Source organism: Pyxicephalus adspersus, chromosome 12 (genome assembly GCF_032062135.1).
Source record: "Pyxicephalus adspersus chromosome 12, UCB_Pads_2.0, whole genome shotgun sequence".
Classification (NCBI taxonomy): Eukaryota; Metazoa; Chordata; class Amphibia; order Anura; family Pyxicephalidae; genus Pyxicephalus; species Pyxicephalus adspersus.
Genome location: NC_092869.1, coordinates 21,615,541 through 21,629,525, shown reverse-complemented (window position 1 = coordinate 21,629,525; position 13,985 = coordinate 21,615,541). Strand labels below are relative to the sequence as shown.

General features: G+C 35.4%; 1 protein-coding gene across 4 annotated transcripts in view; it reads left to right on the top strand.

Moving 5' to 3' along the window:
- The window catches only part of MEIS2 (Meis homeobox 2), a 108,540-nt gene that overhangs the window by 3,542 nt on the left and 91,013 nt on the right, over nt 1-13,985 (top strand). For all 4 annotated transcript variants that reach the window (XM_072428793.1, XM_072428792.1, XM_072428791.1 and 1 more), the window contains exons 4-6: nt 179-229; nt 823-873; nt 2,288-2,437. In XM_072428793.1, the coding sequence (XP_072284894.1) occupies nt 179-229; nt 823-873; nt 2,288-2,437 (252 nt within the window). The remainder of the gene's footprint in view (nt 1-178; nt 230-822; nt 874-2,287; nt 2,438-13,985) is intronic.

Below are 13,985 nucleotides of genomic sequence, written 5' to 3'. Positions count from 1 at the left end.
ATATATATATATATATATATATATATATATATATATATGTATATATGTGGGTGTGTGATATAGATAGACAATTTTAAATTTGTATTTAGACACACTTTCCCTTTTAGTTTAGTTTTTCGGCATTTCTCTGCTGGGTCCATAGACTGCTGATAGTAACTTGTGGCTGTGTTGTCTGCAGGTCAGGGCAGAGAAGCCCCTTTTCTCCTCGAACCCGGAGTTGGATAACTTGGTGAGTACTCTGTATCAGTTTATCAGTGTTATCAGTGTGCAGTAACCTGTAGTGCTTCATACAAATGTATAGCAAGGTGTACTAGTGTGCAGGGTAGTGGTATTGTAGCAGTTATAGTGTGTAGCAATGTGTAGCAATGTGTAGCAGTGTGTAGTAGTGTGTAGCAGTGTGTAGCAATGTGTTTTCCAGCACGGGTGGTGTTGGAAAATGATTTTGCTGGGAATGGTAGACAATACAGCAGGGAGGGAGGAGGTCGGCATACTAGAAGTGTACTGAATTGTCTGTGATTTGGAAATGTGTTAGTGTCACTTGTGTGTCGCTGTCACCTGTGGAGCAGTCTGTTCCTCATGGCAGTGAATTAGCAGGTAGGACATTCATCACAAATCTCAGGGAATCAGTGCAGGGTGATCAGAACAACTGAGCCGTGAACGAGGAATAAACTAAAAGTCTGGATAATTAGTACCCCCTCCCCACTCTCATGTCAGGGGCACCCGGGCCTGTCCGAGCTGGGGACCGACTTGGGGCCCTTGTGATCTGCCTCACCTCCCATCACACATAATTCATCCACAATAACGGCACTGCTTTCATTGCAGATGATCCAAGCCATCCAAGTCTTGCGGTTTCATCTCTTGGAATTAGAAAAGGTAAATAGATTGTTTTCATTACGGTACACTTACTTCTGACATTCCGTTTAACTTATGAAGCTTTAAGATGTGTCCTAATGCAATTACTGTATTTAACGACATATGCATGTGTACCCAAACAACCAGCATGGCCTGATACACAGCTGTCATCCACACACACACCATTCATATTATTCACATGGATTAAAGAAGTTACAAAACAATATATACATATATATATATATATATATCAGCTTTACTTTGTGATTTTGTTAAAGAATGATTGATTTATTTTTTTAGTGTGTGATATACAGCTAATATAGTTTATTAATCTACATAATAACAATAATAAAGCACGGGGTGCAGCGGAGATATTACACCACCGTTATCTCCGCCGTCGGGTTCAATTATGCGAATTTCGTGTGGACACTTAATTGAGCGAAACTAATTCACAGCGCTAAAGCTAATTTGTAATACAGTTATCTGTGAGCGGAATGTAGCACCCAGATGCCCCCGGAGGAGTGTTCCCATGCCGGGCACTGAAGCCCATTCGCCCTGGGACATGGATGTGAATTCGGACAGAGGGAATAGATGTGTCCTCTTGTGGATACAGAATCACCGGATACACCAAGAATAGTCTCTCTAATGCTGGCACTTCTTGGGCATGGATGGCATTTGGTGACCCCGGGTATTGGGGAGGGTGGACTGGCAACTCCAGCATCTGCTGGCAGGTGGTCATGGCCTGCACACTGCCCATTGCCTTCACCCCACTGCCTTATATTCCCTTCACCCACTTCATCTATTCACCATCTATTTCCCTCCCTAATTCCAGCTTCCTGTTCCTTTTCCCTTTTCTTATTATCCTTTCTGATTTCTCTGTTCTTCTTTTCATCATGTTCCTATTCTCTCAATTTCCATTTCATGTAATGTTTTTATTTGATCTGTATTTTTGTACCAGTCATATTTTTCTGTCATTTTTCCCATAACTCTTCCAGACTCACCACTTTTTGCTTTACTTTCAATCCTATTCTTTATTTTCCTTATCTCTCCCCTTTCTTCCTATACTGTGACCAAACATATCTCTCCCGTGTCTTCCCATATACCAATCCTGTGTTTTTTCCTTTGCCCTATCTGCCTTATCTTCCAGCCTTCCCTCTCCCCAGCCTTCCCTCTCCTCTCCCCAGCCTTCCCTCTCTGTCCTCCCTGTATTCTGTGTCCCTTTCCCTTCTCCCCTCAGCCCTTTCCTTCTCTCCTCTCCTCCTCTCTACTTGTTGCTGCCCGGGTCTCCAGAGAATAATATCTGCTGCTACAATTTCTTTATTGTTTCCTTGCTGCAACTATTACAGTCCTTAATGATAGTTACTCTTGGAGGACACTCTGGCTTGTTACTCTTTCCACCAAAACATCATGCTTCCCTCTTCCCCCACCTCCCCAGGTCCACGAACTGTGCGATAATTTCTGCCATCGATACATCAGCTGTTTGAAAGGAAAAATGCCCATAGATTTAGTGATTGATGAGAGGGACGGCAGCTCCAAGTCTGACCACGAAGACATCTCGGGATCCTCCACAAACCTCGCAGACCACGTGAGTGCTGATGATTACATCTGCTTATTATTGCCGTGTGTGCCCAATGCTGGTGCCATTGTATGTGGGCAGGGTGTGATGCCTGTGTTACCGCTGTGACCGATCACAGTGTGTATGGTTGTACACAGGGCTGTGTTGGGACTCGGTCACACTTTATGTCTTGGCTCTGAACGTTTATTTCTAGCTTTATTAACCCAATAGTTCCCACTGCTCTATGACTGTAGTGAATATTTCATTTTTGTGTTTTTTCCCTTTTGCCGATTTCTTTTTTTTTATTGGGCGCAAGGTACACACCAGGCAGGAGCCCGGGGCCCTTCTTGTAAAGGATCGTAACATTTAATGAACCAATAATTGACTTTCTATTAGGGAGAGCTGGAGAGAATTATTAACAGCGGTATTACAGGTTAAGCATTGATTTCTAACACTTTAATAATTCGGCGCATTAAAATGAAGCTTTTTATTGAAGGTTTGACAGTAGTCATCCAGGGACTGGAGTTTCCGAATCTTTGTTATGATTGTGATTCTATGGCTGTTTATGGTAGTGTCTTTTATTATTATTGTTGTCTGTGTTATCATTGTGTTTTGCCATGTGACCTGCACTGTGTAATCCTCGGAGCTCACTATAAATAGAAAGGAAACTCATTTTACTTCCCAGCCTTGTGTCAGTATTAAGTGATTACTGCAAACCAGAATTATTTCTTCCTAATTAGCAGGAGGATTTCTTCAAGAAGAGAAAATCAACCTGAAAATAATATTATATTTATATTTACATATTTAGCAGTGTGGTGTATGTTCATCACACATATATACACATATATATTTATATATTGTTTTTGTCTCTGCTTGTGAAATAAAACATAAACTTTGAGTTCCAGGACATGTTTCTGCTGTAGTCAGTTTCAGGCTGCTGATCCAGCTCCAAGTTTTTGTTGCCAAAGGTTTGAGGATTTAGGAAGGGATGAACAATAGACAGGATCTGTATATATTCTGCAGTACATGTATACATTCTTCCCCTTCTGTAAAGTACAGTTTCCTTTCCCAGTACAGTCTAAAAGCTCCTGTCCCGCTTAGTAGATTACACACCCGGCCTGTTTAGGGTCTGACAGATGGCAACAGCTAAAGCCAATTTACTCTGCTCCTTGGTAATAAGGAACCTTTTTATAGTCCCAGTAAACTATATGGCTTAGGTGATAGGTCAGTTTTAAGGTTTTAATTTTTGGCAGTATTTTATTTTTTTTAATGCAGTGTCAACTAGATTTTGTATATTTTTAAGTATTAAAATGACTATAAAAAAGAAACATGATGTAATATGCATTTCATTTTTAATATGGTAACTGTAGGCTTATATGGCAGCAACATTATTTTATTTGTAAGCAATAACACTTTAGCTTGTAACAAGTTGCTGTTTTATTTTAAGAGAATTGTTTCTATGAGTAAATGTATGTTCTGTTTTGTCAGTTTCAGAAATATAAATTATGCAAAACGTTAACAGTATAAAATAAACCTTTTTTTGTTTATGTAGGTTGTTAGCATACATCAGCCATCAAATTGTATAAACAGTTTACATGATTAAAATTAGTTTTTTTCCCCGTATCTTTTTTACTTTCATAATAAGTACAACTGTAGTAATTACCTTTTTGCATAGGTATGAGTTTGGTGACCAATGTAACATATGTAATGTACAGACCCATTAGATGTTAGATTAAAATACATTTTTCCTAAATCTGTTATAATCATTAGTTAGATGTGACATTTTTAAGTTGTTTTATTTATTGTAGAGCTAGAGTTTTGGACTGAGTTCTGTTCTGTATATATTTATGTACACCTGCTTTCATGAAAATAGTACTCTGCTGCTACTTGCTAATTCTTTAGTGAATATATTTGGCATTTATTATTTAGTTATTTAGTTTAGTATGATTTGGTTTGGTAATGGTCCCATTATCTGTGTGAAGTACAGTAAAAGGCTTTGTTTACTTGCCTATTTGCTATCAATTTTTGGGGGGTAGGGGCAGGATGAGAGATAAGTGGAAATTGTCACACATGACAATTGAGTATCTTATGCTTGTAAAATCCTACCACATTAATTTAAATGCCACATAAGCCCCTGTCAAGGTCTCCTTGGGTAATGTGGGAAATAAAGAATGGGATAGATTGGACTAGTGCTGGTGTTCTGGTTCTGATATACTCCTTAAAGGGTATAAAGTGTGGCTTAGTGCATAAGCCTCTGACAACTCAATACAAGATTACTAAATCTTTTATTTTGTGCTATAACTTTAAACTCGAGGCAATAAATCTTTTTGTCTACTGTACAACCTTTACACGGTGACTTTGTATCCTAAAGATATGACGCAAACCTATATATACAACTGTTTATAAAATCTGTTTTTAATAAAACATTTAAGAAAAAAATGTTAACACATACATGTTTCTTAGGACTACTAGCTGGGGGACAATTATGACCTGTAAATAACATTTTTTCTTATTGAACCAGCCAAATAATTGAGAAATAATTCATTCACTGCTCTCTAAATGCAGATTTAAACCCCTATCGGCACAGTCATGCATTGCAATCTCTTCCAATGTAAAGGTTTCTCATCCTTCCTCCCCTCATTATAGTCATGTAAACTCTGACATGCTCTTGGTAAATACTGATTGTTCTCAAAGCAAACAATATGATGATGTTATAAGTGATGCCAGCTTACTTAATCCTAGTAACAAACAACTCATAATTGTGGTTATCAAAGGAACTGTATTTGCTGTCATTCATTGTCACACTTTTACCTAACTGCTTTAAACTGCACTCAGCAAGCAACCTTACTGACTTATGTTCACATTAACTACCAAACCTTGGCTTTTCCCAGAGGCCTGACTTGAGAGGTAACCGTTTATAACACTCCTGGTCACTTACAATTGTCTCATTATCAGCAGCAATATACCTGCTGGTTAACCACTTATAGAAGTTATAGAAGTATATGGTGTTTTTCAATGCATTTTTAGGGTATTGGATAACTTACACTTGATTACCAAGTATGAAATAATTAAGGGAAGGATTAACATGCAATATTGATTGTTCACATAAAGGAGAGTTTACTTTTGTGCATGTGAAACATACCATTCTTGCTCAGGATAACAGTGGTATTCAATGTATATAGATTGTATGCATTTATTTGGTACTACACTGGTATAGTTCAGTGTAGTCTGATAAACCAAAGAAGATTTCTGATTTTTCAGGATAAGAATGTATCATTGATATTTGCAATATAGTATTGCATTCGAGTATACATGGCAAACCAGTGGAAGAATGTAAAATTTCATATTTATATATATTTGTGGAAAGCTGGGACTTGTAGTTCAATTGCAGTTTACAGCTTTCAGGTTGTTACTAATTTTTGATAAGCTTGTTAAAATAAAATTAGTATAGGTGCATTATATTTTCACAGTTGGGGATCGGAGCTACCTGCACAAGGCCATTTAGCAATACATATATCAGCTATTCCAATCCTCTCCTATTCTTTGTTGAATGCTGTGTCTTTCGTTAACATGGTCTTGTTCACTGTGGTAGGGGAAGGCATTATTACATGACTTAGTAAGCAAGGGAGAAATCTGATTAATGTTTGAAAATATTTTGAGTTGATTGCACCTGTGTTTTGGGTTTATGCGGATGTAGTGAACTCTACATTTTATAATTCTCCCCAAATAAAGATTTGTGATATCTTTTATATAATATGACAGCATTATCATTATAGAAGGCTCATTATAGACGATTGATTGTTTATTGTGAAAGCACAGCAACACCACCACCACAAGAGGTGCAACTTTGAGAGGCCTCTCCACTCATGATAACATTTCTTCCTGCCACTTGTGAGGTTACCTGAGGTCAGCAAGAGCTTGTTGTTTATATGGATTATGTGATAAACATTACTACTTTAGAACACATCTAGTGGAAAGAAGGGATCAGAAAAAAGAAGGGAAGTGGTCACGCATGTCTGTGCCTTCCATGATATGGTATGGTACTGTAAAAGGATTATTTTGTTTTAGCACAATAACCATTTAAAAAACCGTACTGTGAATCATCCACTAAAGTTCACAAACCATTTTGCATGTTTTTCTTTTTAGTAATTTGAAATAACAGTAAATGTTTTGTTTCTTAGGATAGAATCAAACATTATGAAAAAGCATATACATACTGTATCGTAATAATGAGTATATGTCACCAAACAAACACTTCTACCTATTTTTTAAACTAGTTTGTTTGTATAAATACCTGCTGATTTGCATTTCTACTATATCATATATTTATTATATTGGCCATTTTAGTCTGTTTGGATTATTGGTGTTTTGGAAATCTTTTGGCTCGGCAACAGTCAGGGTCTTAGTCATTTTTTCAGTGCCGTGTGTTTATTACTAGTATAAGGTTAAGAGAAGTTAAAAAATCTTGGCCGTGTGTGATCATTTGTGTGCAAATTACTTTTAGTAAATTAGGCTATTACATTTTACTATAAAAGATTGTGCTCTCCAATTATTATAAACAATAATTCAGTTTATTTATAAATGTCTAGTGACTTTCTTAGACTGTGCAATTTATAGCAGCTTATTGAATTTGTGTTTACTTTAAAAACCCAACACGTTTCCCAGCCTTTAATTTATTATTTTAAAATTTACACAAAACAAAATTCAGTCCTTGAGATGACTATTCCTTTGGAAAAGTAAGGTATTAATACCCTTTTGTAAATCACCTCTTCATATATGATTATAAGGAATCAAAGTAAAAGATGTGCATTAAAATGGTAGACTAAATCCTTACATTTTCCCAACAGGCAAATAAATTATGCTGAATGCTAATGTAAAAGTTGTATTGTGGAAAATAAAAAAGGTTAAGGAGTTTATTGTGTGAAACTGTTTTTTGACAGGTAGAGTATTATACTTAATGTTATCTTGTATGGTTATTTTGTGCTATTATACTGATCTGGATACTTTGGGATCTCACCCTTCCTTCTTTCTACTGGGCTGTATCAGTAGTTTCTGTAGACTTTGTTCCTTTCCTCTGTAGTATACGGACTGCGTGTTTCCACTGGCACTGTCATGCAGAAGTTGTTTCAGGTGCAGGGACTTTAACGTGAAAAACTGCGGATCATCATCCAAACAGCCTTGTAGATTTCACAGACATTTATATAGCACAATTTCTTCTTTTTAAGGGTGTTATAGTTTGTTTGTTTTTTGTAGTTTATACTTTCTTTTTTATCTATTGGGCAGTTATTGTTTGATATAGGAATAAAATTATTGTATAAAGCAACACTATATATTATACTATATTTTAATATATATTGTTAAATTGATCCCTGATATATACATTTTTTATGCTTGGTTACAGTTTCCTCTTTGTGTATGGGTATATTACAGTATATCATGCTGCAGTTGCCTTGCCAGAACAAATGCTGTATTTTATATTGGGCATTAGATTGTGCTTACTTCTTAAGCAGTACTGATCATACATTTATAATACAAGGCCATTTATTAAACCCTATTAATGTAACACTTCATTACAGTAGATATAAAAATATATTAACCTCTCATAACAATGATAGATTGGTGTACATATGACTTGCAGGATGAATCCAGATAAAAGAGGTGTATTTTTTCATATGTAACACTTTTATAAATACATTTTTAAATTGGAAAGACAGAGTAAGGATTCTTTGAAGTGACAAAAGGTGTACTTTCATTGCTTGATGGTTTTGCACAGACTTATTGTTGATTGTGTCTTTTAGCTAGCTGTGCATTAATAATTCTTTATAAAGTTTGTTTAGTCTTTATCATGTTTCCTCTTTTATTTATTTATTTTTGTTTCTGTGTGTACATTTGCACATATACATGTTCTATATGAAGGCACAGATTATTGTCAGTCTTTATCAACAAATAATGTAGTTCAGCAGCAGTTGTCTACCCCCACCTCCCGTTTTAGTACACTATTACCAGGAATATATTACTGAAGCACAAACGTTTTGTAGTAGCTTGACATGCAATAGGCTTCAAGGCTTGCACACTCGTAAAGGAGTATTTTCTTTATTCTGGCCTTGTTTACTTTACTGGCTGTGTTTACTTCAACCACAAAAAAATCCCTTGGTTTATTTGTCAAATATAATATTCAGATCCTCCATTCCTCAAAATGTAGCCACACAAATATACTTTGAGTGTTAATAGGTCAGTCCAACCAAAATCTATATTTTAACTTTTAAAGACGTTAGCTAGTTTCAGGTTCTTAACCTATCAGTTACTCCATTGGAAAGGTCACTGAGCTTAATTTTCTAGCCCCACCTACCTGCTGCAGCTATTACAGGGGTGCCCTACTCTTCCTGTCAAAATGATGTGCATTGGGAGGAGGAATAAGACTGCAAAAAAGGTAGTCTTATAGGACTCTGATAGGAAAGTCTCACCACTAGAAACTCTGAGAGTACATTAGAGCCAATGGCTGATGTTAGTTGTGATAGTTTGATGCTATTGATACCTATAACCAACATTTTTTTTGTTTATGTAGTAAGTGAGCTACAGTACTAGAAACTATTGCCAGGCATTAACTTTGGATAATTAATTTATCCAAAATCACCTTTTAAACAGCTGGTTTAATAGAATCTTACCTGGTAGGTGAATGGTACTAGTAAATATTTTCACAAAAATCTGTCTAACTTTACTAAACCTACACCAACGTATACTTTGCAAAACATTGTCTTTATAACTTGTGATCCATTTTTATGGCATGCCTGTAAGAAATCTGTGAGTTTAAAGGTCAGTTTCTGATGCAAATAGAGTTTAATTCCCTTTTAAATGGTTTGTTGTCCTTATGGCCGATAAGTAATTGTCATGAGAGTAAAGTAGCAAGTCCCCAGTTTTCCAATGTCACAGTTTGCTTAGTCAAAGAATTTCAATCATTTCAGGAGTGTGTCAGTTTATGTTGCTGAAATACAGGCCTGTGTGAAGTTAGAGTATTTAGGTTTTTGCTAAAAGACAGAATTTGACTTGTCAGGAATTCCGTTCCATTTGCTCCAGGCCAGCCAATTTTAACTGTGCATTGGACAGGCCTTTAATCCAGATTCTGATCCAAAAGGCCTTTCACAATATTAATACTGACCAATGAGGAGAGTCGAAATATAAATGCTGCATCATAGTTTTTAGGGTTTTTTTTCATCAGGTTGTGTAGATATGGTATATAGTGAAATTGAAGATTAGAATAAAAAAGGGAAACATTAAAATTTACTAAGATCACTATTGGCAATACTCATGGCCAATCAGCTTGCTAAATAGATCATTATAACTGAAACTAACATTTTTACTTATTATTTTAGTATATCTAATACCAGTTTTCTTGGGAGCAATGTCCGTTTGTGTTTTACCATATTTTTTCTTCACTGATTTAAGGGATGTGCAGTTCAGGCTGTAGTTAGTCACCGCTCATTAAGTGTCATATATAGTAAATAAGAGTCTCAGCTGTAATAAGTATAATTTCATATTTCTGTGTCACCGGGAGGTTAACAATGCCACTTAGTAAATATAAACAAATGTATGAAGAAACAAGTTCAATGGCTAATGGGATGATTTGCCAGAGGCATAAACCTAACTCCAGGTTGGTGGATCTGTGTTATGGGAATTTGAAATGTGAAAGAAAAAGTGATAGAATCTTCCCATCTATTCTGAATAGGACCTGCCAGAAATAACAGCAGCTGCAGAAAGTCTGCCCACATGTGAATCTGTTGAAATGATGCAATGTATATGGTAGGCATTACTGTGTGTTATCTAATGGGAGTCATACTGTGAGTATCAGGAATTACACTGCATGAGAGGTGGAAATGATACTAGAAGCATATGATGGCAATTACTTTCCGCATATGAGGAATCAGAACATTGTGTGATCTGTTCATTATAACAGACATATCCCAGTGCTAAATCCTATATCACTTGAATTTCGCCTAATTGTGGAAATGTGTGTCAGATATGGAAGCAGCATGTCTTGTGTGTATAATTACACATTGATGTTGGCTATATGATGAGTAGGAAGTCTTGGGCAGCACAGGGGCGATGTGGTTAAGATTCTAGCCTTTCAACTCTAAAATCCTGCTTTCAGCTCTCACCAAGAAAAATATTTGAGGATGGCTTAAACACTAAGTTTTTTCCCCTGTTTATGTGGGTCCAAGCTATGTGTTCCCGTTTACTCCCACATCAAAAGAAAACATACTGGTAAAGTTATCAGCTTCAGGCCATATCTGGTCATTGACTGTATGGAATAGGGACATTAGATTGTACGCTTGCACAGGGGCAGAGACTAAATGATGAATGAATGAGATGAATGAATCTGTGTACTATATGAAGCAATAGGGCTAAGTTACTAGAAGTGTAGTGAATGTTCATTAAGTAAAATAAATCTTTGCTAAGGTTAAATAAAGTAAAAGTGTGCTCATTTGAAATAACTAATCATGTGCAAATTAGAAAAAAGCATGATTTTATTTTCTTACACATGAAGTATAGATGAAGTGAACAGCATTGATTTATTTTATAAGCTTTGCGAACATTCACGTTACAAAAAGTTTACTTTTCTGAGTGGAGTATTTTTATTGCTTTAGTAAATCAACCTTACTAATACATAAACAATATATACATACGAGAACTAAATTGAAATTCACAGCTAAATGTAACAGTCTCTTTTCTCAGGTAAAAAACAATTTAACCTATTTAATGTTACTGTATAATATTTATCAATATTTTATATATATTAGGTTAATAGGTGATATGGTATAGCTATGCAGCATATTATGCTGTTTTCCTATTTTGCTTATTTTCAAATGCATTGTTTTAAACATTTTTGAATAAGAATTTAAAGAAATAAAATTTTAAATAGAAATGAACTCTATATCAGTTATAAATTACAAATTTGGGGACTATTTTTTAACTTTGCTAAAAAAAAAAAAAAAAAAAACCAAAAAAGAATAGAAAATTAGAGATTAGCATGCATAGTTCAGTCATTCAATCGAACAATCTGTACGTATGCTTGAAGATTCTAAATGAACCTGCCAGGCTTAATCACTCAGGGCATCTAACAATCATCATGGGTCATCATATATTTTTTATGTCACTTGTACTGGCTTGTAGTGTAAATTAGGGCCTCAGTTCATAACTAGCAACAAAACAGCTCTGTTATGTATATGCCTGATTACTTTGCAAGACCTATGGGAGGTCAGTTAATATATATTTTGATGGCATCAGAAAATAATCTTATTTTTAATTTTTACTTTGATGCAAAATGCCTGGAAATATAAGGAAACATGTTACTAGTATATATTTTAAATAGTTAAAAGTAGGCAGTAAATGAACAGGTACACGGTAAATAAAAAACATGCATCCTAGATATCACCAACTTCAAAGACCCCTTCACTCTTGAGATATAGTTTCTACAATGTTACAAGAAGTCACAGTCTGTGCTCAATGCCAGACTCCTCCAGTTCTCTTATCTAGAGAGCAGTGGATTTTGCTTTGCTGGGAAGAATGTGCCCATTGGATTCCCTGCTTGAATGGCAATTTAAAATGGTACAAGAGTGAAAGTGACAAGGCCTACAAGACTATTGTGACCTCTCAACTCTTGGTTCCTGTTAGAACACATACAACATACAAATGTACTGTATAGGATGCAGCTAGCGATATATGTCTCTTGGGAAACAATAAATCTGTAGCATTCCCAAGTGTCTCAGTAGAAGAGATGCAAAAAACTTACAAAGTAAACATACTCACAGTATGTGCATAAATATATATATATATATATATATATATATATATATATATATATAGAGAGAGAGAGAGAGAGAGAGAGAGAGAGAGATCCCTGCAGATGTACAGACTTATTTTATTTTGAGTATTTTGTTAAAAAAAGAAAGCTCTATATAATGTTGTATAGGTTTAGCAATATCCAGCCGTGTTAGTAAATCAATGTTTTAACCTTCCCAGGGAGAGAGTATGCTGATAAAGTCAGGTTTTGCAGGGCAGACTATTGTGTAAATGAGAAACACATTCTAGGCGCAGAGATCTCTTGTGGCAGTGCAAGTACAAGCTCTTCCCATATTGTCTCCTGCTTTTATATTAATTACAACTTGCATTATCAGCTGCGGGGCTGCGGCCCGGCAAATAGAAAATGCCTTCCCAGGGGACCTTGCTTCTTGGATGTCTTTTTCATCCGCTTTGTATTGGGCTACTCAATATTCCTAGCTTTTCACCTGGAAACTCTGCTCTTTAATACAGTTAGATGGGTGCAGGAAAGACACATTTGTAGCTTGAATTATTAAGGGTTTTTGCAGAATGTCTGCTTATGTACCCCACAAGCATGCCGCATAGTCACTTTTGTGGGTAATATGTTTATGTTTAGTTTATCACTGTTATACGAGTATTCTCAGGGACAGAAAAGGAAGAGCCTATCTGTCTGACTGCCTATTTCTGTTTGTCTACATTGTATTATTCTAAATATGCTTTGCTGGATTTTTAATGTCCTGAAATTCACCATTATTTTGCCAATATTCTCTTTTGTTACTGTAGGGTTGAATTTTTTATATAGAAAGGTATAAAGTCAGTGGTATCAAAAACAACAGCAGTATTATTACGCTCCAGTTTATATTGCTCATATATATGTATGACAACTGCCCAGTTCTTTTGTATGAAAAAAATACTTCTTTGTGGACTCTTTTAAAATATTTTTCAAAATTATTGCTATTGTATTCTGGGGGTATGACCTCATGAACACATGAAATGGACACAAAGCATACTATATAAGTGTTGTATTACTTACTCATTTTATGTATTCGGGCTTTTCTTATTTTACACAATGTGGTTAATAGGTCCCATTATAAAAAGTTTCTGTATGTTTGTGTGAAATTTGGAAACAGTCATATCACATATTCAAAGACTAGGCTGGATTATTTAATCAGAAAATGCAATTGATAGTACTGTAATTTTAGGCATTTTGTTAGCTTTTATGTTAGTCAGTCTTGCTGTATGCAGCTAAGGTCTGTCTTGTAGTTGTTAATACAGAAGTCTGTAAAAAAAAGTCCAAGCACATATAAATCTTTACTCTGACAGCGGTGTAATAATTTACCTCCATTTTCCTAGAGCAGATGTCATAGTTGTGGCCTATTTGCTGGCATTATTAAGGGAGTGTAGGATTGCATTCACACTGGGTGGGAGTGGGACTCTGCTTGTTACAGTGTATTAATTAGTCTGGGTTATTAGCACATGCAGGTGACAAGTAATGCAGCTGGTTCAAGTGTTTAAAGAATGCATCCACCTTGCTGTCCAACTTTACAATTTAATGTCTAGAGTGGGGGGTTACTGCATCTTCCAAAAAACAATAAAATTCAAATCATTCATTTATGCCTATTTGCATTTCGATTTATTTTAAATTGTTTAAAGTTAAGCCTAAGAAGCCTAAGAATTGATTTTATTCTTCATCACAGACTGAAATGGCAAAAGTAATTACCACAATGTAATATATATATATATATATATATATATATATATA